The sequence below is a fragment of the Pipistrellus kuhlii genome, unplaced genomic scaffold (genome assembly GCF_014108245.1).
Source record: "Pipistrellus kuhlii isolate mPipKuh1 unplaced genomic scaffold, mPipKuh1.p scaffold_m20_p_6, whole genome shotgun sequence".
Taxonomy (NCBI): Eukaryota; Metazoa; Chordata; class Mammalia; order Chiroptera; family Vespertilionidae; genus Pipistrellus; species Pipistrellus kuhlii.
The window spans coordinates 74,727,865-74,754,919 of NW_023425562.1; the positions used below are offsets into that span (position 1 = coordinate 74,727,865).

Here is a 27,055-nt window from a genome sequence, read left to right on the forward strand (position 1 = left end):
GAGAGAGAGGAGGGAGAGAGAGAGAGGAGAGAGAGGAGAGAGAGAGAGGAGAGAGAGGAGAGAGAGAGAGAGAGAGAGAGAGGAGAGAGAGAGGAGAGAGAGAGAGAGGAGAGAAAGAGTGTGAGAGGAGAGAGAGAGTGTGAGAAGAGAGAGAGGAGAGAGAGAGAGAGAGGGAGAGGAGAGAAAGAGAGAGAGAGAGAGAGAGAGAGAGAGAGAGAGAGGAATTTAAAGAGAAGTGTTTAAAAGGAAAGGACATGCCGGGACCAGTTTGGTTCAATGGATAGAGCATCGGCTTGGGGACTGAAGGGCCCCGGGTTCGATTCCGGTCAAGGGCATGTACCTTGGTTGCAGGCATATCCCCAGTAGGGGATGTGCAAGAGGCAGCTGATCGATGACTCTCTCACTGATGTTTCGAACTCTCTATCTCTCTCCCACTCTGTACAAAAATCAATAAAATATATATATTTTTAAAAATAAATAAATAAATAAAAGGAAAGGACATGATGTCTCCAATTTACTCTCAAATGATTTAAAAAAAGTGTGTGTCTGTGTATAAGCATAAAGATACAGATAGGGAGATGATAAAGCAGATGTGCACAAAGTTAAACATTATAATGCTCTTTTGGGAGGTAAAGAATTATGAATTTATTGGATCATTTGGAAAACCAGATGGGCTGAGCTCCCGATGGTGCCGCCTAGAATGCCCACCCCGCCCCACAGACAGCCGTTTCCTTCCACAGTGGACTACTCACACGGCCTGGGTCACCATATTTTTGGTTGAAACTTAACAGGGGCGAATGCTTCACTTCCTGCCTATAACCACGTCAGTGTGGTGCTGTTTTTAATGGCTGCCTCATGCTCCGGGGGAGGGTGGACCATACTTTATTTATTAACAGGTATTTAGTGTGTTTCCAGTTAGACTGTTATAGACAGTGCTAGGGTGAGCATCCTTACAAATACATCTCTGTCCACTTACCTGAGTATTTGATATGCAGAGCTGATGGGTCAAATGGAGAGGTTGAGAGAGACAAAGACGGAGAAGATAGAGAGACAGGCAGAGTCAGGAGCGACAGTGAGACACACCCCAGGAGAGACAGTGAGAGAGAGACAGAGATGACGAAACACCAGCAGAGAGAGAGCAAGGTAAAGGGAGACACTGGGGGAGGCAAGGGTTCAGCTCTCAGGAGTGTCTGAGAGGCGATTTGTCTGAGCCATGGCCACAAACATCCAGGCAAAGACGTGACTAAGTGGCTCTTCGGCACACACCCTACAGATACAATTGTAGATGAGGTCAGAGTCTTTTGTGCAAGGATTTTCAGGGAACAATCGTTCCTGAAAAGCAAAAGATGAGAAGCAAGCTAATTACCTGCTGGTTAAGATTGTGCTAGAGTGCTGATAGGAGCAGCTGCCAAGTTGGGCTGCCAAATTAAAACATAGGAGCTATGTATATGTATATGTATATGTATATGTATATGTATATATATATATGTATATATAGCTCAATTTAACTTGAATTTCAGAGACAGAATCAGTTGGTCCCATGCAGTTTTATTATAATAAGCTTATCATTGTTGTTTATCTGAAATTCTAACTTAATTGGGCATCTGTATTTTATCTGGCAACCGTATGTCTAAGATGAGTGACAGCAGCAAGGTAAATAGAGGGTGTGTGTGGAGGTTCTAGCTCCTGACCTGGGCAGGGGCTGCGGTTGAAGGGAAGGGACTTAGCCAGGGTCACATAACCACAGGTGGCCGGGCGAGGCTGGACCCCAGCTTTGTGCCCTGTGACATGAATTACCTGGGAGGCACTTGTTAGAAAATACATTCTCAAACCCTCCCTCGGAGAGTCTGATCATTTGTGTATATGTCTTCAAAGTGTTCATGTATTAAATAAAAAAATATATATATTTTAAAAAGACCACAAATTTTGACACTCCATTTGAGCATTTCTGGTTTTAAAACTTACTGGCAGTCTCAGAAACTCCAGAGGGCATGGGGCTCTCAGTGCTGTCGCCCTGCCTTGCCGGAGGACTTCATATCCGAGAGCACTCATCTACCCCTGGGCTCCTTAATCACGGAGGTCACTGGTCACCGCTGCCCGGAATGCCCTCCCACTCTCCCCTCCTCTCACCTGTCCATCTGGTGACCTCAGCCTGGAGTCGATCTGGAAGTCACTCTGACTCACCTTGGGCCCTCACCTGTGAGCTCCAGGGAGTGGGGACCTGTCTGGGTTATCACAATGGCCCTGTCCGCCAGGCCAGGGACATGTCGCCACTTGCTCACTTGAGTGTGTTGGCACCTCACCTCCCTGGGCCTTGCTCTCCCCATCTGTGCAATGGGGCTAATGATCTTGCCTGCCGGGCAGGGCTGGCTGTGGGGATCAAAGGGGCCAATAGGACGGAGCGGGGAAAGGGAGACATTGACATTAGCATCATAAGGTGCTGAAGTTGGAACTGGGACAAGCCCTAGGAAACTTCGGGGGGAAGGGAGTTTGGGGCAGAGGGAGCAGCAAGGACGAAGGCAGTGCTATGGGAAAGAACGGGGAGCGGAAAGAAGCCCTCGAGGCTGGAACAGATGAGCAAGGGTAAGAGTGGGGGAGATGAGCACCAGTTATGTGGCGTCTTGATTTGGGTTGGGGGTTTTAGTCTGTGTCCAAAACTGAGAGCTAACTTTGATCAATAAAATGGTTTGCTGACACTTTCCCCTCCTCCCCTTTGTCTCCCACACAGAAGTCTGGAGGTGTGACTGGTGGGTGCTGGGAGCAGAGGCCCCAGGGCTTTTCCTGGAGACAGGTTCAGACTTCTGCCAGGAAGATGGAGATAACAGGGTGCTATCAGCCCAGGCCTAGGGCGAGGCAGCCCAGGCCCAATTAGTTTGCAACACAGTCTGAGAGATACTGTGCGGTGAGCTCCCGGTGGCAGATGCGCGGAGATTAGCTGGGGAAGATGCTCTCTGCACCTCAGGGAGATCCCAACACCCTGTCTCAGGCCTGGGGTGCCAGGGTGGACCTCCTGGGGTCATGCCAAGCCAGCAGGTGGGGAGAGACTGGTTTCAGACCCCCTCGGCCCTCACACATCCACCTACCACCCTCTAGGCGAGGACAACTCCCTTCAAACCCGGTGCCCACCTTGTTCTGGTCTCAGAATTTCAGATCTGGGCGAACCAGGACGGTCCGTCACCCTACTTACTAGCCCATTGGCCGGGTGAGGAAGCAGAGTCTCAGAGGCAGTCAATACTGCGTGGGTTTTGTGGTTGGGTTTTTTATTAAAAGTGACAATACGTGTATCTGAAGGAAAACATTCCCACCCTTCAAAGAAGGTTCGGAGAAAAAGAAAGCTCCCACCGGTCTCCTTCCTTCCTTAGAAGGACCAGACTCTTGTGCTTTCACAGCCGTCTGGGCTTCTACTGTGGATGTTAACTTATTTATCTGATTCTGCACAAAGGGCAGCCTATTAGATAGTCTGCTCACTTGACTTTTTTCTCCACTTAAAAGTCCATTCATTCATTAAGCTAATATTTTTTTTGACTGTATCATTTTCAATTTATTGTCTTCTCAGCTTCAAACCCACAATTCTTTTTTTTTTAATCAATCTTTATTGTTCATATTATTACAAAGGTTCCTCATTTCTTCCCCCCTCCACCAGGTTCCCACCCCACCCTCAACCCCCTCACCATCCCCCATTGTCCTCATCCATAGGTGCGCAGTTTATGTTCAGTCTCTTCCTCCCTCCCTTTCCCCGATAGTAAATCCCTTTTCAGATAGTAAATCAGTTACTTAGCATTTTCTCATATCAATAATACCTCCACATGCCCAATGATACACTTCACACAAAAGACATTTCCAAATAGGTCAACCTGCCTCATCCAGGCCCCACCCAAGGCACTCACAGATCAACACCCCAGCGCTATACTAACTCAACACATCCAGATCTAAGCCTTCATCACTTGATTCAGCAGACCCTCAAGTTCCTGCAAAAGTTTCCAGCCATGTCTGAGAGGCAGCCGTGGGGCAGGGGCAGGCGAGAAGCGAGCTGTTCCGGGCCTGGCCGCTCCGGGCCTGGCCTCTGTTGCTCTGGTTCATTCCACAACCAGCTGCTCTGGGTCTGGTCACTGCCGCTCCTGACCTAGTTGCTCTGGACTTGGCTGCTGCTGCTCCGGGCCCGGCCGCTCCGGGCCTGGCCGCTCCCAGCCTGGCAGCCGCAGCCATTGAGCTAATATTTATTAAGCCTCTCCCATAAGCCAGGCCTGTGGTGGGTGCTCAAGTCACAACAGTAAACCAGAGGGAAGCCTCTCCCCAGGTGGGGCTCTCCAGAGAAAGAGTGGATATTTAGGTGTTTAATGCTCAGAGCATTAGCCCTGCACCAAAGGGGGGGTTCAATTCCTGGTTCAGGGCCTGCATCTGGGTTGCAGGTTCTATCCCGGCCCCTGTCGGGGCGTGTACGGGAGGCAACCAATCCATGTGTCTCTCTCACATCAATATTTCTCTCCCCTCCCCCCGCCCCGCTTCTACACTCTAAAAACCAGTGGTCCTCAGGTGGGGATTAACCAAAACAAAAAAATAAAATGTCGAGGCCTGTGTATGTCCGCATCAGCCCTCCATGGTCACCACCTCTCACTGGAAAGGCCAGCCTCTCTGAGGCCACAGGATGCCTGCAGGACCCGCCCCCGTGGCCTGAGCTTACCAGCTGGAGTTCCAGCCACGGTGGACCTGCCCAACGCTCCCGCCCCGGAGACTTTGTAGGGGGAGGGGGATTTCCTTTCCCCGAATGTTCTTGTCCCAGATGTCCATAGCTCACCCCATCCCTCCTCCTCGTCTGATCTTTCTCCCCAGCAGTGAGGAAGGTGTGTAGGTACTTATATAACAAGAGAAAACAAATGTCCACAACTTTTTGATGGGCAAAACTGAAAATACAACAGTATTTAAATACGATTTTTTCTTTCCTTTGTAATACAGATCTTTGAATGAGTATGGAATTTTCTTTTGAAGATTAATAGTTCCCTGTCATCGGGTCTCCAAGTTCATGTCCTAATCTCAAATCAATGGCAAATGTTCACCTGTAAAAGCCACTCTTGGCTCAAGAGCCAAACAAACCCACAGGTAGTTTGCTAAACTCTGGTCTAAAGGGCAATCAGCAGCATAAGGAAAACACACTCTGCCCAGTGGTGGTGCTGCTGGGGGGAAAGATCAGACGAGGAGGAGGGATGGGGTGAGCTATGGACATCTGGGACAAGAACATTCGGGGAAAGGAACTCTCCCCCCCCACAAAGTCGCCGGGGTGGGAGCGTCCAGCTGGTAAGCTCAGGCCACAGTTGCGGGTCCTGCAGGCATCCTGTGGCCACAGAGGCTGGCCTTTCCAGTGAGAGATGGTAACCATGGAGGGCTGATGTGGACATACACAGGCTTCGACATTTTTTTGTTTTGGTTAATCCCCACCTGAGGACCACTGATGTTTAGAGTGTGGAAGCCGGTGGGAGAGGGGAGAGAAATATTGATGTGAGAGAGACACATGGATTGGCTGCCTTCCGTACACGGGGATGGAACCTGCAACCCAGATGCAGGCCCTGGACCAGGAAATGAACCTTTGATGCAGGACTAATGCTCTAACCACTGAACTACCAGCCAGGGCTGAGTTTTGACATTTTAACAGCTGCAAAACACTCCCCTGGTTGGACTGTTACGTACTTAACAAGTTCTCTATGATGGACAACTTTGCTTAACATCACCTATTAAAGTTAATGAGGTGAATGCTTGCACATTTTTAAAAATGCAGGACACAGGAAAGGGCATATAGTAAATCTCCCTCCCACTCCTGCCCTGTGGCCATAGATCCTCTCCTCAGAGACAACCAGTTTGGTTTCTGTCTCTAAGAAATATCTACATACTTCACTCTCTTTCTGTGCAAATGGTATTACATTGTACATGCTGTTCTGCAGTTTGCTCTTTACCACTTAAGGTCTTTTAAAAATATATATATATTTTATTGATTTTTCACAGAGAGGAAGAGAGAGGGATAGAGAGTTAGAAACATCGATGAGAGAGAATCATCGATCAGCTGCCTCTTGCACACCCCTTACTGGGGATGTGCCTGCAACCAAGGTACATGCCCTTGACCGGAATCGAACCCGGGACCTTTCAGTCCACAGACCGATGCTCTACCACTGAGCCAAACGGGTCTTTTAAAAAAATATTTTTTTTATTGATTTCAGAGAGGAAGGGAGAGGGAGGGAGAGATAGAAACAGCAATGATGAGAGAGAATCATTGATTGGCCTGCACACATCGATGTGCCCTTGACTGGAATGGAACCCGGGACCCTCCAGTCCTGAGGCCAATGCTCTATCCACTGAGCCAAACCCGATAGGGCACCACTGAATGTCTTGGCCTGATCCCACACCTATTCCATATAGAGCGTCTCCTCTGTGTCAGGTGGGTAATACGGCATTGTGATTTATTAACTGGAACCTGGCACAGAGCAGGTGACAGCCAACGGGAGTGAAAGGGCTTCTACATCTTCTCTCGGAGCCCCCAGCTCTGGGCCACACCCCGCAGGCCCGCCCGGAAACTTCCCCTGAAGCCGCGGGAGCCGGGAGGGTGACTGGGATTGCTTCGCAGGGGCCTGTGGGGTCAGGCCCAGGGCTGAATCACTTGTTTGTTTTCAGGCAAGTGCGAGACACTCAAAAGGTTTTTGTTTTTTAAATCAAGGATAAAGGTGGAGGTTGACTCATTCACTGAACTCTCCTTAGACAATGTATTCGTCCTAGTGAAGATTAACACTGACTCTGATTGATTGGCTCACTGATTAATGATCTAATCTAATCAGCAGGGCCAGTTAGCCTAACAGCTCTTAATTCATCAACTCGGTTACCACAGGACACAAAGGGCTGGTTCGGAAGGTGGAGAGACAGAAAAGGCTTTGGATATGTAAAAAACCAGAAAACCAGCGCTCCACCCCACTCATGTGAAATGCAAATTGTAGCGATCTCACTTTCCCTCGTCAGGTAAGCGGAGAGAAAGCAGATAATACCCTGCCCCTGCCCGGCCGGCTTCTTGAAGGTACCCTTACCTCCCGGCTGGTGAAAGTGTGATTTGCTTTAACCTTTCGGGAAGACATTTGGACAAATCTATCAGCGTTTTAGGTAACATACCTTTGATCAGGAGTAGAAGGTGCGTGTACAAGGTATTTCATTGAAACTGCCACCTTGTTTGTAGGGGCAAACAGTTTTAATCTAAGCGCCCACCGCCAGTCCCCTCGTTAGATAGATTGTGTGATTACAGTATAACCCATACAATGCAAGTCTGCAGTCCTGCAAGAGATAGCTGTGTGGGATGATACGAAACAATTTTCAAGACATTGGACCCTGGTACTTGGGAGGAAACAGCAAGGTGTAGGTTAGTGTGTGGGGCCCCACTTGTGTCACATAAAGAAGGGGTGGGTGTGCATCCTAATATCCATATGCTATCTATCTCCTTGTCTCTGAAAGACACAGTAAATATAGTTGCCTTTGGGGAGGAACATGGAGATCTGGGGATGGAGGTAGATTTTCTTTTCTGGTTGGTTAGTAGTAAATCACATTTTTCAGTTATTTTTACTTTTAAAAAAATCCTCACCTGATAACATGTTTTGATTGGAGAGAGAGAGAGACATCGATGGGTTGCTGTGAGCACCCTGACCGGATGGAGCCAGCAGCGTTTGGTGTATTAGCCCATGTTCCAACTGAGCCTCCAGTTACTGTTTTACTTTGGGGGATGGACACCTGTGGAAGATGCAGGGCTGTAGTCAAATACACTTTCCTCTCTGAGGCTTTCCTGGCCACATTAGGAATCCCCAACCTGAGCCCCCCCCTGTGCCACAGCCCAGAGACGGTCGCAGGGAGCGCCGCGGCCAGCAGAGGGCGCCGGAGGGCAGCGCCCCGGGCCAGGGGCGGGGAGGGCGGGGAGGGAAGGGGGCTGGCGGGGGGGGGGGGGGGGGGGGCCCGCAGCCCCGGGGCGGAGGCCGCCCATTTCCGGGAGGATCTGACACCGCGGCGTGTTCTCTCCTCTCCCTGAGGCCCCCGGCCTCGCCCACAGCCCCCTTCCACCTCGAAGCCTCTAGGGCCCACCCGAGGGAGGGAGAAAGGGAGGGAGGGAGGGGGCGGGCACTGGGATCGGAAGGGTAGGGACGGCCAGATCCGAGAAGGCGCCTCCCCAGGCGCAGGTGCCTGCGGGAACGGGGAGGCGGGGCCCGGGCTGCCTTCACCCGTCCCCGCCACTGGCCACTCCGGGGGTACCAGTCCCCACCCTCCGCCCGGAGGACACCGAGGCTCTGGGAGAGGCGGAGCCGGTGCTCAGCCATCCAAGTAGCAGACTGAGTCCCTACTAAGTGCTTTGGAGAAAACTGAGGAGGGCAATGGGATAGAAAGGGGTGCAGGCGGGGGGGGGGGGGGGGGGGGGGGGGGGGAGATCCTACTTTGGCTAGGATTGGTGATCAAGGCAGGCGCCCTTAAGGAGGTGACTTAAATTGCTTTTTGTTAAATATATCTTGTATGCCAAACGTGTTTACATTGCCCATGTTCTGTTTAAAGACTAATAACGATCTTTCTGCACTTAAGAAACAGAACAAGGCCGGGCCAGGTGGCTCAGTGGTTGAGCCTTGACCTATGAGCCAGAAGGTCACAGTTGGATTCCCGTGGGGGACATGCAGGAGGCAGCCGGTCAATGATTCTCTCTCATCATTGATGTTTCTCTCTCTCCCTGTTCCTTCTCTGAAATCAATAAAAGTATTTTTTAAAATATATCTTATTGATTTTTCACAGAGAGGAAGAGAGAGGGATAGAGAGTTAGAAACATCGACCAGCTGCCTCTTGCACACCCCCTACCGGGGATGTGCCCGCAACCAAGGTACATGCCCTTGACCAGAATCGAACCCGGGACCTTCCAGTCCGCAGACGGATGCTCTATCCACTGAGCCAAACCGGTTTCGACAATAAAAGTATATTTTTATAAAAGAAACAGAACATGACCAAGAACTCCGGAAGCCTCCTCCCCCAGCTGTCCACTCTCCACATTTCCTCACTTTTCTTTGTAGTTTTACCACCTCCATACACACCCCTATACACTATAGGGTTTCGTTTGCCTGCTTTTGTGTGTTTGCTTTTTGTTAATCCTCACCGAAGAATATTTTTCCCACTGATTTATTAGCGAGATTGGAAGGGAGAGAGGGAGGGAAGAAGGGAAGGAGAGTGGGAGTGAAACCTCGATGTGAGAGAGACACATCAATTGATTGCCTCCCACACCAGACCAGGGTTAGGGATAGAACCTGCAGCTCAGGTATCTGCCGTTGACTGAGAATCCAACCGATGACCTCTCAGAGCATGGGCCGAAGCTCTAACCATTGAGTTATACTGGCCAGGGCTAGTTTGCCTGCTTTTGGAACCTTATGTAAATCCAACTAACTATGTATTTGTCTATGACTTGATATTTTTCTTTTAGCTTTATTGAGGTATAGCTGACAAATAAAATTGTAATATTTAAAGTGTACTATGTGATGGGTTTTTCTTTCCATTCCTCCATTATGCTTCTTCGTTAATCCTCGCCCGAGAATATTTTTTCCATTGATTTTTTTTAGAGAGAGGGAAAGGGAGAGGGAAGAGACAAAAAGAGAGAAACATCAATGTGAAAGAAACACATTCATCAATCGTTTGCCTCCTACACAAGTCCCTATCGGGACTGAGCCTGCAACTGAGGTATGTGGCCTTGACTGGAATCCAACCAGCGACCCTTCAGTCTGCGGGCCGACGCTCTAACCACTTAGCAGAACAGGCTGGGACCATTCATGCTTCTTTTTTCTTTCTTTTGAAAAACTTATTTTTCAATTATAGTTGACATATAATGTTATTTTAGTATCAGGTCTAAACCATAGTGATTAGACATTTATATGCATTGCAAAGTTATCACCTCAATGACTCTAGTACCCATCTGTTATTGTACATAGCTATTACAATATTATTGATTATATTCCCTATGATGTAAATCCCCATGACTTTTTATAACTGACAATTTATACTTCTTAATTCCTTTCACTTTTTTTGCCCATTGCTTCTTCCCCTTCCACCTGCAACCATGAGTTTGTTCTTCCAATATACTAGTCCGAGTTTCTGTTTTGTTCTTTTATTTTGCTTTTTAGATTCCACATATAAGTGAAATCATAAGGTATTTGTCTTTCTCTATCTGATTTACTTCACTTAGCATAATACCCTCTAGGTCCACCCATGTTGTCACAAATAGCAAGATTTCATTTTTTTTAAAGGCCAAGTACATATTTTAAAGGCCATTGTAGCCGAAACCGGTTTGGCTCAGTGAATAGAGCTTCGGCCTGCAGACTGAAGGGTCCCGGGTTCGATTCCGGTCAAGGGCATGTACCTTGGTTGCGGGCACATCCCCAGTAGGGGGTGTGCAAGAGGCAACTGATTGGTGATTCTCTCTCATCAATGTTTCTGACTCTCTATCCCTCTCTCTTCCTCTCTGTGAAAAATCAATAAAATATTTATTTAAAGGCCATTGTACATATGCACCACTTCTTTATTCATTTATCTATTAATGGACACCTATCCATATGTTGGCTTTTGTAAGTAATGCTTTGATGAACAGAGAGAGGCGCATATATCTTTTCAAATCAGTGTTTTTGATTTTTTTCAGGGAAATACCTAAAAGTGGAATTGCTGAGTCACATGATAGCTTTTTAAAAATATTTTGAGGAACCTCCCTACTGTTTTCTATAGTGGCTGTACCAATTTACAGCTCCACCACTGAGCCACCCTGGCCAGGGCCCCTGGGGAGTTCTTTAAAATGCTAATACAACCCCCAGCCAGTTTTCCTCAGTGGTTAGAGTAGGGGTGTCGAACTCAATCAGAGAAGGGGCCAAAATCTAAAATCCAGCCTAAATCGCGGGCCAAATGGTTTACTGAACAGTCATAAACTCTCATTGTGATGGAAACGCAGCGGAGTGCAGTGATGACAGCACGGTGCGGGCCACATTGCAAGGCCTGGCGGGCTGGATTTGGCCCGCGGGCCTTGTGTTTGACATGTGTGGGTTAGAGCATTGGCCCTCAGACGCAATGGTCTCTGGTTGGATTCCTCTAGGGCACATACCTCAGGTGCAGGCTGGATCCCCGGCCCAGGTCAGGATCTAAAAATAATGGGAAAATACCCTTGAGTGAGGATTTTAATATAAATAAATATTCGAATACCAGAGGCCCCCTCCCTATCATAGTGATTAAACAATATGACTGTGGGGGTGGGGTGCAGGCCTGGGCAGTCTGGGCTGAGAACCCCAGGATGCAGTGGACTTGGGAGAATTGCTGGGAGGAATAAAGTCACCTGTTACCAGCTAATGCTGAAGTTTTCCAAAGTGGTTGCACCCAGGCATCTCCCCCAGCACGGGGCAAGGTCCCACTGTCCTCACATCCTCATCAGCACTTGATATGGACCAAATTTTAACTTTTGGTCCTGCTGATGGGTGTGAAGTCGCATCTCAGTGTGGCTTTAATTTGCATTCCTTTCATTACTAACGAGGCTGAGCAGTTGGCGAAATTAATGCTGAAACACAGACTGCGAAGGAGCCAGCCAGGTGAGGATCTGGGGGAAGAGAGACTTAGGGGGCGGGGAGCATGCGGAGCAGGTGCCAAGGCCCTGTGCGGGGCTGGGGCTGAGGTGTGAGGGACAGAAAGGAAGTGGGCGGGGGATCGCTGTGCGCGGGGCGGGCGGAGCGGCTCAGACAGGGTCAGCAGAGGTGAGATCCGGGCGGAGGGCTGCGGGAGGACTTTGGCTTACTCTGGGTGAGCCAGGAACATGGGAGGGGGGCGGAGGGACAGCCTTGGCCTTACTCCCTCCGGCTGCACGTGGGGGAAGAATCATGGCATAGGAGAGAGTGTGCTCTTCCTAATGACGATGAAGAAGATTAATTAATCTTCTTAAAAGATTATAATCTTTTGAGGCTGGCTGTGGAACCTATCCGTTCAAAGGCTGTCTCCTGAATTCTACCCGGGACTCACCCACGAGAACAGGGTGAGAAGGACTGTTTTTGCTCACAGGTGTTACCCCTAGTACCTATGGCCCAGCCTTCATTCTAGGTGCTGAGCGGAGGGACTTACAGGTTTTCACAGTCCTTGATTCACAGGTGGAACCAAGTTAGGCCCCAACCCCTGCCCAGGCCTGGCACAGCCCCACCCACACCGGATCAGTCCGCTCCTCCCGTGGAGCCCAGGGTTAGGTCCTTCAGACACACAGGAACCATGACCTCCAGACAGATGAGGAGACCTGTCCGGGCACCCCATCTCCCTGCTGCTTTCTCCCACCTGCCCAGCGTGATCTGGTTCAGTGAAACCTAAACAGGACCTTCCACAGCTGAAAATCCTTCCTTGGCTCCCCAGTGGCCTCGGGGCAAAGTTCAAACTCCTCCAGACCCGGGAGGCCCAGCAGATCTGACCCCTCCCGGCCTACCCACCCCGCCCCCACCCCTTGGAGCTGCTCTCAGTGGCTCTGTGGTAGTTACTGATTCTTACCTAGGGCCTTTCCCCTCAGTATTTCTGCATTTCTTCTGGGAAACTGCCCTGGATCCCCCTCATCAGATAACCTGCCTCTTCTGGACCGTCACAGTGCCCTGTGGTCACCCCCCCCCACCCCCACCAAAGCACACTTTCCTCTGCATGGTGACAGCCTGTGTACTCCGTCTGTCTCCCCCGGGACGGGGAGCTAGCTAGTAGTCTTCGTTAGAGAGAGCGCGAGCATTTTGTTCAGGGTTCACTCCCCAGCTCCCGGGCCAGGGCCGGGCCCAACCCTGAGCGCTCCGTCCACACTTACTCAGCGAAGGAACGAATGCATTTTTTGCTACATGATGCCAGATAGCTTTGCAAAAAAAAAAAAAAAAAGCTACGTGAGGATGTCCGTTTCCTCGCCTCCTCCCCCGAAATGTGTATTGTTCCTCCTCTGTCCCGGGCTCTTCGCGAAGTGCCAGCCGGCGGAGGAAATTTCCTCCTCTCCCCGATCTGGAGGCCGAGGCGGCCGCGGAACATCAGGTGCCCGGGTTTTCCGCGCGGGCCGCCAGGGGGCGCCAGAGGCGGCCGGCCGTGCGGCGCGGAGCTGGCCAGGACGCGGGGTCCGGAAAGGGGTCCCGCCGCGCCGGGGGGAATCCCTGCGCCCCGCGCCCCGCCCCCCGGGAGCTCGCCGGCCGCCGCGCGGTCCGCTCGGCTCCGACCCCGCGACGTTGGACCGGCCCCCGCCCGGCTTCCAGCGCCACGCGGCGCGAGCCCCACCAGCCCCTCGCGCACCTGCTTGGGGCGTGGCCTCCGGCGCAAGGCGCTCCCCGATTGGCGCCGAGGTGACAAAAGGGGCGGGGACTTAGATGGCCCCGCCCCTCGGTCCGGAGTACTTAAAGGAGTTGGCGGCTCCGCTCCGCGCACAGCGCAGCGGCTCGGCCTCGCGGGAGTGGGTCCTTGCGACGCCTGCACAGCCCGGCGACCCCGGCCAGCCCCGGCCACCATGCCGCGCTCCTTCCTCGTCAGGAAGTCCGCCTGCCCCCGCCGGAGGCCCAACTACAGCGAGCTGCACGACTCCTCTCCAGGTGAGCGGGAGCGGGGACCCCGCTGGGGAGGGTTCGGGGGGTGTTTCAGGGGAGCGGACACCGGGAAGAGGACCAGGAGCCATGGGCGAGGCGGAGGAGGCAGCGCGGGGCGAGGCGGGGAGAGGGGCGCGGAGCCGCGGCAGGTGGATCCGGCGGTTGGGGGAGGAGGGCTTCCAGAGGGCGGCGGGCTGGGTGGGAGGGCTGGCGGGTCCCAGCTGCCGAGGAGCAGAGGGAGCCCGCGAGGGAGAAGGGAGAGTGGGGGTTCCCTCTTAGGGAGAGAGCCTGGCCAGGGGCTGGGAAGAGCCCGGAATCCACAGGGTTTGGGGGATAAAAGGGAGGCGGGGGTGGGGGGAGAAAAGATGTGCATGGGGAGAGGGAGTGGGGCATGGGTGGTGCCTCAGCCGGGGTGATTGGGGTGCTGGGGTCTTGCCTCCCTTAGGCTGAGGACTCGGGGAATTCCAGAGGGAATTACCGCCCTGAGTTGGGGTTGGGAAAGGGGGGGATCCTTTTTTAAGATGTGGAGGCTGAGGTGGGAGAACCAGGACTTGGGTTGAGGGGTGGCCTTTTGAGGCAGGAACCTAACCTATTAAGTGTCAGCCCCATTCTACCCCAGGCGAGTGTTTGTTGACTGACTGACCCGACTGATCTTTTTCTCGTTCTCTTCTCAGAGTTCACCTTCCAGCAGCCCTACGACCAGGCCCACCTGCTGGCGGCCATCCCGCCTCCCGAGGTCCTCAACCCCACGGCCTCGCTGCCCACGCTCATCTGGGACTCTCTCCTGGCACCACAAGCCCAGCCAATTGGCTGGCCCTCCCTTCTGCCCCCGGAGGTCCCCAAGGCGGTGGAGCTGACCTCCCTGTCGGACGAGGACAGCGGGAAGGGCTCCCAGCCTCCCAGCCCGCCCTCGCCGGCTCCTTCCTCCTTCTCTTCCACCTCAGCCTCTTCCTTGGAGGCCGAAGGCTATGCCGCCTTCCCAGGCTTGGGCCCGCTGCCCAAGCAGCTGTCTGGGCTCGCAGGGGCCAAGGACCCCCAGTCCCGCAAGGCCTTCAACTGCAAATACTGCAACAAGGAATACGTCAGCCTGGGCGCCCTCAAGATGCACATCCGAAGCCACACCCTGCCCTGCGTCTGCGGCACCTGCGGGAAGGCCTTCTCCAGGCCCTGGCTGCTCCAGGGCCACGTCCGGACCCACACCGGTGAGTGCCCCTCCCTGCCCGCTGGCTGCCCTTCTCCCTCCTCCCTCGGCCTTCTTCTTTCCCAGCTCTGGGCCTACTGTCCGTTTCAGATTGTAGACACTGAGTCCTATGGCTTCCAGCTCAAGTGCTCAGGGGCCTGGCTCTCTGAAACGTTTGGCAGGAAAATGTATTCATTCACCAGCTAAGCAGACAGGTCGAGGGGCTAACTTGACAAGTACCTCTGCATTCTCAGCTTCTCAGCCAAATGGGTAAGAGCTGGATGCGGGGAAGGTGCAACCAACACTTTGCTGTTGGAACCAGGTGTGAAGGGGCCCTCCCGCTCCACCCTCTACCCCCCCCCCCCCAGCCGGACAGGATGTCGTTAGAGGCCCCCCAGCTGGCTCTGAATGCCACGTGGAGAACTTTCTCAAACCTTGGGCTGCTGATGTGTCACTCTGAGCCTCAGTTTTCTCCAAATCTGTTAATTGAGCATGAGATACCTGGGATGGGGGGAGGAGGGGAAGACAGGATTCTGTGTGGGTTAAAGGAAAGAAAGAATACAGAAAGCACCTGAAAAGTGTTTGGTGCATGATCACCATGCACAAAAATGGGTGGTTGGTATTTGTTCTGCTTCCATGCTGTGTGGCCTTAAGCAGGTGCTTTAACCTCTCTGAACCTCAAGAGTATGATTGGATAATCACGTAGGGTGGGTTACGAGGGTGTTTTATAAAGTGGCTCTTTAATCACTTTATAATAAAGTTATCCGGGTGGCTCTCCCCACCCACACCTGGGAGGAGATAAACTCGATCCTGTTATGCAGACCCCGAAATACCTTTGCTGGCAGAGGACACGATTATGTCTTAACATTTCAAAAACATAATGTGTAGAAACTTGTGAAATGGAGCCTTTCCCGTCCTTTAACCTTCTTGAAATGGGCAAAAGGTAGCCACTTTTTGAATGACGGTGGCTACCGAGTTTGGGGCTGCTCTTTGGGGAGTGACTGTTGAGAGAAGGTTCAAGGGTCATAGTATCAGCTTCGGGGTCAAACTGTCTGGTTGGGGACTGGGTTCCGGCATTTCCTGGCCCAGGCAGGGGCTGACCGCTGAGCCATGAGGGTCAGTGGGGTAGCTTGTGAGTAATGCGTTTGCAGGCACTGCTGGTGTCATTAGCACAGAAAGGGCCCCTGGCATTCTCCCCAGCCTGAAGATGTGGCTGCCCATTTCTCTTCCTCTGTGCACAAATGGTCCCGATTTTAACATGTACAAGTCCGACTCCCTGGCCTCTGTCCTGGGTGCCTGCCAGCTGCTGGGGCTCTGTCTGAGGTGAGGGGAGCCACCGCGGCCCTCCTCTCCTCTCATGAGACATCATCTCATGTAAAGGCATGGCTCAGACACAGAGAGCTTGTTGAAAGTCACCATGGCCATTCTCATTGACACCCATTGTGTGCCTAATGGTGGCTCTGGTGGGTGGGGCCGGCGGGGAAGAGCAGGTGCACAGGGCATCGGTGCCCAGCACCTGTTCTGGGCCGCAGCTGCCGGCCCACAGCGTGTCAGGCCCCTTTAATCCGGGGAGTATCGCATGTACAGTGTCCCCCTTGGCGGCCTTTGTCCCTGCCGGCCTGGTGCTGATTTCACACTCGCCGGGAGCACCATAAAGGCGTCTGGGGGCGGGGGATCAGTGAGGGGTGGGGGTCTGTGCCTCCTGCTTGCACACAAACCTCCACCGCATCATGTCCTCCACGGCCTCCTTCCCCTTTGTTCAGGCTTATGTCTAGTCCACTTAGCGTTAAAGTGGTTTTCACTGAGCTCTTGCTGTGTGGAAGTCAGTGCGCGGGGCTTCCTTCGCTGGTGTTAACACAGTAATCCCATCAATAACCTTAGGAGGGAGGTGCCATAATCCCCACCTTACAGATGAGGAAACTGAGGCACAGAGAAGGAAGTTACAGCTCATAAGACTGGAGACTGGGCTGCTTTACCTCCCCCGGGGGCTGGAGGGAAGTGGCTTTCTGTGGCGAGGGAGGGGGGGGCACAGAGCTCCATCTCGTTCGCCAGGTTTGCTTTACCTTTGTTCACCAGCGAGTGTGTGGATGAGGAAGAACTTCCCTTAGACCTTGTAGAATGCACTCATCAAACTCTTCAGGCCTGGTATACAGAGGGTGCTCAATAATGGCAGAGCAAATTACTTCCCTTTCCCAGTTCTCTGGCTAGGCAGCCCCTTTCTGCCTCCGGAGACAGCCTTTGAATGGAGAGTTCCACAGCCAGCCTCGGGCATCTGACTTCTGGACCCCTTCTTCCCAGTGCCCCGCACACTGCCCCAGCACACAGTAGGCTGATGCAATTCATTCATTCCCTGCTGTTCTGGAATTCCAGCACTGGGATTTAACTAGTGGGCCGTGGCCTAGGGGCTTATCAGTGGGAGGGAGGAGAATGGCATTTTATTTATTTATTTTTGTTTCTTTTCTTTTTTTTCTTCTTCTTGAGAATTGTATTTTTATTTTATTTTTTTTTGGAAAAGAATATTCAGTGTCATAAAATAGTGCCCAGCACATAGTGGGAGCTTCATAAGTATTTATGTGATAAGTTACTATTCCAACTTTTTATCTGGGAAATGCTGGAAAAAAATAAAACATAAGACTGTCGTAACATCCTCTCGGTTGCGGCAGGAGTTATGACAAAGGCGATCAGATGGTGATTGATAAGTCAGGGTCTTCTGAGGTCTTCACAAAGTTTATTCGTGGTCCAAGGGCTTACTGAACACTTCTGTGTAGAGAATAAGACTTCCCCAAACCAGCTCATCCAGGCCGGTGGCGTGCGGCTCCCAGGTGGGGAGCCTTTTAAACCCCAAGGGACCAGCGTTCTGTAGCCTCCTGGCGGGGCAGACCAGGAGACTTGAAATTACTCTTGAGTGTGAGGAGCTTCAGTTTGGCCCCGAGCGGTGGCCCAATCTGCCGGGGTGGGCGGGGGCTGAGGGAGCCTCTAAGGCTGAGACTTCTTGCTCCATCCCCAGAAGAAGCAAATTCAGGAGACAGAGCAAGGAGCACCCTCCACAGCCTCCTTACCCGGGAGGCAGGCAGTGGAGCGGCCAAAACCAAGCACTCAGTCAGGCGGCCGGGTTCCTGCGGGCTGGTCCTGCGTGCGCTACTTAGCTTCTCTGGGCCTCAGTTTCATCCTCTGAACGGAGGAAGGAGGATGAAGTGAGAAGTGTTTTCACACGGTCCCTGGCTCAGTGTCCAGCGAACGCAGTCGCCGTCCTTGTCCGCGGAGCACTTCCTGCCAGCACTGTGTGGATGACCGCACTATCCTACATTCGCTGGCACCAGCCAGCCCCCTGTGCGTGGGGGTGAACACACATTTCACATGTGAGCCCTCGGAGGCCCAGAGGAGCCAGCGGACTTGCTCCAGGTCACAGGGTGGGAAGCAGCAGAGCTCCCAATCAAAACCAGGCCTGCGGACAGGGGTGGCCTGGTTTTTCTGGGTCATGGGGCTCCCTCAGCGTGAGGGTGGGCAGGGCTCTGAAGGCTGGGGTGGGTGGGGAGGGACCTTGATAAATGCCAGCTGTTGTCCCAGAGAACGATCAGTCCCCTGACTGCCTCCTGCTTTCTCTCCCCAGGGGAGAAGCCCTTCTCCTGCTCCCACTGCAGCCGCGCCTTTGCCGACCGCTCCAACCTGCGGGCCCACCTCCAGACCCACTCCGACGTCAAGAAGTACCAGTGCAAGACGTGCTCCCGCACCTTCTCCCGCATGTCCCTGCTCCACAAACACCAGGAGTCAGGCTGCTCCGGGGGCCCCCGCTGACCCCCGCGGCCGCCTCTGCCTCTCCAGGGCCTCCCCCACCTCTGGAAGGAAGGACCCTGCATCCTCCTCCCCGCCGCGGAATTCCCCTCTGCGCTCCCATCCGGCTGCGTTAGCATCAGGGGCGCCGAGGACCGTTTTCCAGTGTGTCTGCTCGGGGCCTCGGTTGGCTCTGTGGACGCTGAGGGGAGGGTGGCCCCTTCTGGCAGCCACCGCTCCCCAGCGACGTTCTGGAGCTGGCCTTGATGTGTGTGTGTGGGCTTGTGTATCCTAAACTGTCTGGATACAGCTGCTTTGAGCTACAGGACAAAAGCCAACAGACTGATAGAGGCTCCCACCCCACTCAGGGGACCCCACTCCTCCCCACCCCAGAACCCTCAGGCCACCTCACCAGGAGGTGTGAGTAACTAGCCTTCCACCCCCGGGGCGGGCTCTGACACAAGGCCATGTCTAGACCCCAGGATGCCCCAGGCCCGGGCAGCTATTTCAGCCTCCTGTTTGTCATGGTGGCACCTGTTTCACGGGCAATTTAACAGCGTCTCAAAAGGGAATGTGAGTAATTGCCTTCACTTGTCGGGGGCCCAAATAGGGTGCTTCGGCCCAACCAATGTGTCTCCCGGAACTATTTTCAGGGACCCAACAGGTGGGCCCAGGAGGAAGATGTTTACATTTTTTTAAAGGTACACTGGTATTTATATTGCAAGCAACATTTTGTACTAAGAAAACATTTTGTATAGTTATTATGTACAGTTTATTGATATTCAATAAAGCGGTTAATTTATACGTAAGAAAGTCTTGGTGTTCTAGGGGAGTGGGTATTTCACAGGCCCTTTAGGGAGGCGGGGAGGGGAGTGGAGGGGTGGGTGGAGCTCAGAGAGAACTGACGCAGCCTTCACTCTTGTCCTCTTACCGTCATGTGACTGGCTCCTGGGTTTGACAGGGACCTTGTTTGTGCAAACGGGCTTTCCTGTGAGCCTGTGTCCTGTGATGTGGAGGTGGGGAAGCACCTGTGGCTGGGCGTGGAGGTGGGGGAGGGGTTTGTCACAATGTGGGGGGAGGTGGTGTGTGGGGGCTCCTGCACTCTACATGTGGCGCTTACTCTGTTGACCGTTTTGAAGCTGACCAGGCCCACAGGCTGCGAAGCTGGCTCCCTGGGTCTTATCAACTCGACAGGCTGGGGGCTGCCTTTGGGAGAGGGCCTGGCGGCTGCTCCCAGCTGACGAGTGGAATGCCACGAGCGAGAAGGGGACAGAGGATGTCCTTCCTGTTTCCAAGGGCTCCGGGCCCTGCTGGCCTCCCTGTTGGACCCACACCTCTTGTCTGGCCGCTGGGTACCAAATGGCCTTTGATGCGAGGAAATTGTCTGGCTGGAGCCAGGAGGGTGAGAAGCCGGGCCAAAGGGTAGGGGTCATTCAGCTTCCTGCTCCAGGACAGGACGGGAAGACAGTCAGCTTGCCTCCTGGGCTGGGATAATTCACTCCTGGCTGGCAGGCGGTGGTGGTGACCTCACCTCGGGGCCCTCCTGGGGCCAGGAGAAAATGAGTGTCCCTTCTGAGCACAAAAGGTGCTGAAGGTGCCAGTTTCCTGCGGGGAGCTGAGCAGGCGTGCAGGCGGCCCGGAGCGCGGAGCCCTGGAGTCAGGCTGGGGGTGGGGGCAGCCTCATGTTCCAAAGGAGAGATGATTCTTTCTTCTAAACAGGAAATGGTGACCCGCAGGCCGGGAGCAGCCCTTAATGACTTGCAGCTTTCCTCCCAAAAGAAAAAAAAAAAAGTTCTCTAACAATCGCCAAATTGTAGCCGGCCTCCCTGAAGGGAAGTTAGAGAGTCGGGGGGAAGTTAGAGAGTCGGGGGCCTGCGGGGCTGGGCATCCATTTGCTGAAGGCCTACTGTGTCCCAAGACCCCAGGCTGCCACTTACAGCCACCACACAGTAGGTGCTGACATGGAAGGAGAATGAATACATGACTTCACTCCAAGGGCTGGGCCTGGTGGAAAACCCGGCTGGCATGTAAGGCTGGGTCTGTCCTGGGGGCCAGGGGTGCCTGGAGCAAGGACCCTCAGTTTCTGCTTCTATAACATGGGGTGATGGTGGTGCCTCCCTCGGGTTTAATGAGCTGTGTGGGTGTGCCAGGTCCTGTCCTGGGCCCCGGGGGTACAGCCGCGGACAGATGGACAGTCCCTGCACTCACGGAACTTGGGTTCTAGCTGGGAGACAGAAAACAAACAAATGGTTAAATAAACAAGCCGTTTTCCTACGGTGACGGTGCCAAGCTGGAATTAAAGTGAGCACGTGCTAGAGAGCCTGGGTGGGGCTCCCGCAGATAAGGCAGGCCCGGAGCCGGAGAGGGAGCGGAGAGGGAGCTGGAGAGGGAGCGGAGAGGGAGCGGAGAAGGGCTGACATTCCAGTGGAAACCTGAAGGAGGAGAAAGTTCCAGTCCAGGGAGGGTGCAGCAAGGGCAAAGGCTGAGGCTGGGAGAAGAGCCGCCCCCACCCACCCCAAGAAAGACCAGGGCCTGGGGGCTGGGGAGGCAGGTGGGACTGGCAGGCCTGCCAGAGGCTGCAGAGCCTGTGGGGTTGGGGTCATAGTGCAGCCAAGAGGCAGCCACTGGGGCTTTATATATATATAATTGATTTCGGAGAGAGAGAGAGAATAAAAGAAACATCAATGAGAGAGAATCATTGATCAGCTGCTTTCTGCATGCCCCACACTGGGGATCGAGCCTGCAATCCAGACCTGTGCCCTGACTGGTAATCAAATAGTGACATCCTGGTTTATAAGTTGATGCTCAGTCACTGAGCCATGCTGGGCAGGCAGCATGTATACCTTAAGGACAAGGACATTCATGTAACCATAGTCAATAATCAAAATCAGAAAGTTTAGCATTGGTGCGATGCTATGTCTAATCCATAATCATGGGTTATGGTGAGTTTTCCAACGGCCCCAGGGATGCCTCCACAGTCCTTGGGAGGGTGGCGTGGGGAGAGACAGCAACACTTTTTTTGGTTCTTCTTCTTCTTAACACATTTTTATTGATTTCAGAGAGGGAAGGAGAGGGAGGGAGAGATAGAAACATCAATGATGAGAAAGATTCATGGATCAGCTGCCGCCTGCATGCCTCCTTCTGGGGATCAAGCCTGCAACCGGGCTTGTGCCCAGGACTCTTCAGTCTGCAGGCCGACGCTCTATCCACTGAGCCAAACCAGCCAGGGCTTTTCTCGGTCTTTGTGACTTGAACATTTTTTAAGATTTCAGGCCAGCCGTTTGTAGGATGTCCCCCAAACTGGACTTTCCCAGTGCTTTCTCGAGATTGCTGTGAGTTTGGGCTGTGCACCTGGGGCCGGATCCTTAGTGCAAGGTGTCCCGAGGCACAGGAGGTCAGTTTGGACATCTCTGCTGAGGCCAACGCGGACCACTTGGTTAAAGTGGTGCATGCCAGGTTTTGCCTGGGTAACGTTCCTCTTTCCCCCCGTTTGTGGGGAGACATGCTGAGACCATGTGAATGTCCCCATTATTCCTCCAACCTCCACCACGAGTTTTAGCCCTCACTGGTGATTTTTGCCTAAGCCAGTTATTGCTGTGGTGGCTGCCAAATGGCGACTTTCTGTTTGCACTGGTTGGCTTTCTACTCCTCTGAGCTTTCCCTCTGTCCTCCCCAGGGCTGAGGGGGTGGGAGAAGTGGGACGGGGAGCCACAGGGTCGGGATGGGTGGGGGAGGGGGACGGGGGCAGGAATCCTCCCCTGGGCTTTTCTTTAAAGCGAGCCCAGAAAATAAATTGGCTGTAAAGCTGCTCGCCATGCAAGTGTCCGGGCAGGCAGGTCTGGGGCCAGGGCCACCTCTGGGCACATCTGGGCCCCATTAGGGGGATGTCTCTCGAGCTGGGATGGGTGGAACTCTGGTGGGCAGGGGTTTGATCCTCCTAGCTCCTTTTCGCTTCCAAACAGTCAATTTCACACACACTTTATGTGAATTGATTTTTTTTTTTTCATTTAAAAAGCGTGAAAAGATTAGATCTGAGGCACACGTGCCATGTGATCAACACACCCATCTGGGTGCCTTTACTGCCCCCGGCGTGATGCTGTGACTATCTTTTTGGATTAGAGAAAATAAACATGTGTATGTATATGCACACGTGGCTCTAATCTCACTCCCAGGAAAGGCCAAAGCTCTCACCTTGGCCCTCAGGTGCCTCACCTCTGCCTCTTCCCTCTCCCATCCCCTTCCCTCCCTCCAGCCCTGGGCCTTCTGCCACCTCAGGGCCTTTGCACTTACTGTCCTCCTGCCGGGAGGCCGGGCCTCCAGAAAGAGGCCTTTTGGCTGGCTCCCCCCTCCCGTGCATTCCAGTGCCGCCCCTGTTTTTCTCCATAGCACTTGTCACCGTCAACAAACCGTCTATTTCACCGCTCACAGCTTCTCCGCCGCCCGGCTCCCCCGCCAGCATGTCAGCTTCATGCGGGTGGAATTTCGTCTGCGTTACTCACTGCCAGGTCCCTGGTGCCTCCCATCCTGAGCACAGGAGGCGTGCCCTCAGCAAAGCCTGCCGCACGGAGGACGGACGCACGTGTGTGTGAGCCCAGGAAACGCCTTCGGGAGCACCTTCTCTGCGAGATGAGCTCGTCACACCTTCACAGCGGACTCCAGAAAGAGGAAACCGAGACACAGAGAGGTCAAACCACTTGCCCAGGGTCACACGGCAAGTAAGTGGCAGCGCTGGGATTTGAATCCTGAGTTCTTTTATGACTGCTGTCATTTTGTGAGGTTTTTTCCTACCTTCGCAGTGGGTGTAATTAAAACTTTTAAAACTGAAGTCCACAAAGTCTGTGTCTTGAACGACGGCACTTGCTCGCCTCTACACTCTCACAGAGCAGGGCCTGTGCTGTCCTCTAACCAGTCTTCCGGAACCCCACTCACCCTTCCCCGGCCAGGTGGGCAGCCGGAGGTGTGTGTGGACATGGGGTGGGGGGGCCCGGGAGGAACGGGGTGTGTGTGGGGGGTATCCTGTGTGGTCCCTGCAGCCCAGGAGAGGCTCCGTGAGGGCGGGACCACCCACCTGGCAGGACTGCCCGGCTGCCCAGCCCGGGCCTTGCTGGGTGACCACAGCGGGGTCGTGTATTCGTTTCCTGGGCTTGCCATAAAAAATCCCCACACGTTGGGTGGCTTAACACAACAGGAGCTGATTCACAGTTCTGGAGACGGGACGTCTGGGACCGAGGGCTAGCGGGCTGTGCTCCCCACAGCCTCTCGGCCGCATCCCGGCGAGCCCCCTCCCGCGGCCCCGGCGTCCGGTGCACCGCGGTGGCGTTTGCTGTCTGCCTCCCTCTGCGCCGGGCCTTCTGCGTCCGATTCCTCCCTGTTCGTTCTTCTTCTTATAAGGACACCAGTGACTGGATCCGGGCCCACCCGAACCCGGTCTGACCTCATCTTCACCCGATTGTATCTACAGAGACCCTGCTTCCAAATAAGGTCACGTTCACATGTGTTGGAAGTCGGGACTTAAACACGTCTTTTTGGGGGACAAATTCAACCCACCACAGGTGGCTACGGCCAAGGGCGCCCCAAGTCTTCCTCGGGGCCCCTGAATGCATCCCGGAGCTTTGTATCATTCACCTGCCAGACCCTGAGGAGAGTGGGAAAGCCAGTCAGGACAGTGGCCAGAGGAGGAGGAGCAAGAGGAGCAGGAGGAGGAGGAGTTGAATCTTGCCCCTGTGATTCCTGGAAGAAAGAGGGCCGAAGGCAAAAGCTCCTCTGACCCCTGACCTCAGCAGGCCCTGTGTGAGCAGGCCTGGAGACGGAGGAGAGCCAGCCGAGGCGAGAGGTCAGCTGGAATGAGGGCCAGGGCCATGCAGCCCTGAGGGGAAGTTTGGGATTTATCCTGAGCTCTGGAAGCCACTCGGGTTTGAGTTGGGGTGCGGGAGGGGGACGTGAGTGGATTCGTTCTTGGGAAAGATCCCTGGGTGGCTGTGTGGGGGCCAGGCCAGCAGCTGGCAGGTCCCGGGCCTCCCGGGGGCTCGCCCATGATAGGGAAGGGTAGAGTCAGAGATTTAGGGAAGCCTGGCCACGCGTGGATTGGCCACCTAAAAAGAATGGGTTTGGAGCACCAGCTGCCCTCACCTGAGGCCCTTCCAGCTTATACCCCGGCAGGTGAGGGGGTGTGGGGGAGAGGGGTGGACCAGGACTTCACGGAGAGCTCCCGGCACCACTCCAGGCTTCCCAGGCCCTGGGGGTCAGCAGGCCAGCTCAGGCCCCAGACTTCGGTGAGGGTGGGTGAGGGTGAGGAGACACAAAGAACCGGAAGCATCAGGGTTATTCTCGGTGTGATTCCGGCCAAGTTCTCTACCCTCTGGAGCCCGGAGTCCCCTGTTGGTAAAATGGGTATCATCATGGCCAGTCTTTGCCTAGGGTCTACTCTGCCAGGCCCGAGGCCAAGCAATTTGTAAGGATTCACTCACTGAATCTGCACAGCACCCTGGGCAGGAGGCGCTGCCCTGCAGCTGAGGACGTGGACTCAGAGGGGCTGAGCCGGCGGGCCGTGGGTCAGGCAGCAGGCGGGCAGCGCAGGAGAGACTGAAGCCCGGGCTGCAGAGCCAGGCTCTTGTGCCATACTCACATTGCCCAGGGTTGTTGCAAAGATTAAATCTGTGCAAACCAGGAAGCGAACCCTCAGGAAATGTTTGCTGTCGTTATTGTTGTTATTATTATTTTATTATTATTAATTATTTGACCGGCTGGTGGCTCTTTGCCTCACTAGTCTTTATTTCCTTCAGTTGCTGGAAAATCCAGATGAGACATTGCCCTGATCCCCTCGCTCACTCTTCCAATCCACGAATGGCCAAATTTCTCTAAATCTGACTCCATCCTTCCCTCTATCTCATGGGCGAGCCCCCGGGAGGACTGGGACCTGCCAGCTGCTGGCCTGGCCCCCACACAGCCACCCCAGGGATCTTCCCCAAGAACAAATCCGCTCATGTCTCCCTCCCTCACCCCCGCTCAGACCCTCCCGTGGCTCCCAGTGCGCTCAGGATAAATCCAAAATTTATCTGAAGAAAATAAATCTGAAGTAAACCCTTTTATGGGGGCTGAAAAGGCAGACACAAGGAGAAGTGAGGCCCGTGGGTTACTCTGCAGGGCGCAGAGAGAAACCTAGCTTTACGCTCAGGAAAATGCCCGAGCCCGGCCAGGGCTTTGCCGAGGAACGCGACCCTGTCTCTGTGGTCTGAGTGCCACCCATACCTCCCTCATGACCCTGGGCGAGGCCCTGCCTCCTCCGGGCCTCACCTTACACATCAGTAAACCTTGCTCAGCCTTTGATCCGATAATAAAATAAAACGCACATAAACACATCCCCCAGCACTTCTCAGAGAGCAGGACGCTATAAACAACCTCATGCCCAGCACGAGAGGCCTGGATGTGTTCGCCGGGTCCCTGCCTGTTCTGAGGACTCAGTGGCGGTTATAAACGGCAGCACAGCCCTCAAAGTATGGATAGTGTGTGCAGCCCATGGGCAGAGAAAGAAAGGTGTCTGGCGTATGACAAGCCCTCTAGATATTTCTTGAACGATCAAATGAAAGAACAAACAAGTGATGGGTACTCAGTGCATATCTATTGACCGGAAGAAATGAGAAAAGGAGGCCTTTCGGACTGAAGCGTCCCAGGTTCGATTCCAATCAAGGACAAATGCCTGGCTTGATCCCCGGTTGGGGGTGTGCAGGAGACAGCCAATCAATGATTCCCTCTCATTGATGTTTCTCTCCCTCCCTTTCCCTTCCTCTCTGAAATCAATAAAAATATATTAAAAAAAAAAAAAAGAAAGAAAAAAGACAGGTACCCTGATCATAGTAATTGTCTGGGGGCTGAGATGCTGGTGAAGAGGAAGACATTGCCTTGTTGCTGTTAATCCTCACTCGAGGATGTTTTTCCATTGATTCTTAGAGTAGAGTGGAGTAGCGGGGGGAAGAGAGAGAGAGAAAGAGAGAGAGAGACACACACACAGAAACATCAATGTGTCTCTGGTTGCCTCCTGCATGCACCCTGACAGGGGCCAGGGATCGAGAATGCAACTGAGGTACGTGCCCTTGACCTGATGGAACCTGGGACCATTCAGTCTGAAGGTCGGTGCTCTAACCACTGCACAACCGGCTAGGGCGAGGGCATTGCCTTTTTATAGCATTTTTATATTTTCTGCTTCCGTATTATTGTTGCTTCTCCACGGTGAGCATATCTTGCAATCCATCAGTAGACATTTTCATGGATAAACTGGATGGTCACGTGTTTGCTTCCAAAGGTGCTGACACCTGCTGACAGGTGAAGGGAGCAGCGAGCAGAGCGGCCTGAACAAGTTTACGGCCTCATTGGCTTACAATGTTCCTTCGTCGGTGTCAGTCTTTGCCCTCACAGAGAGGCCAACGTGGGCCCCAGGGTCGACGGTGGTTCTGTGTCATGGCGGGTGGCCGGGGTCCGAATTCTCTTCTTCACATCTCTCTGAAGGTTCTGCGGTGGG

The 27,055-nt window shown here is 53.6% G+C and overlaps 1 protein-coding gene across 1 annotated transcript; it reads left to right on the top strand.

Moving 5' to 3' along the window:
• The first annotated feature begins 13,409 nt into the window (after window positions 1-13,409).
• SNAI1 (snail family transcriptional repressor 1) lies at window positions 13,410-19,349 on the top strand. Its single transcript, XM_036419057.2, has 3 exons — window positions 13,410-13,595; window positions 14,264-14,791; window positions 18,380-19,349. Exons 1-3 carry the CDS (start codon window positions 13,514-13,516, stop codon window positions 18,562-18,564), a joined length of 795 nt encoding a protein of 264 aa, XP_036274950.1. The 5' UTR covers window positions 13,410-13,513; the 3' UTR covers window positions 18,565-19,349.
• Window positions 19,350-27,055: the final 7,706 nt, after the last annotated feature.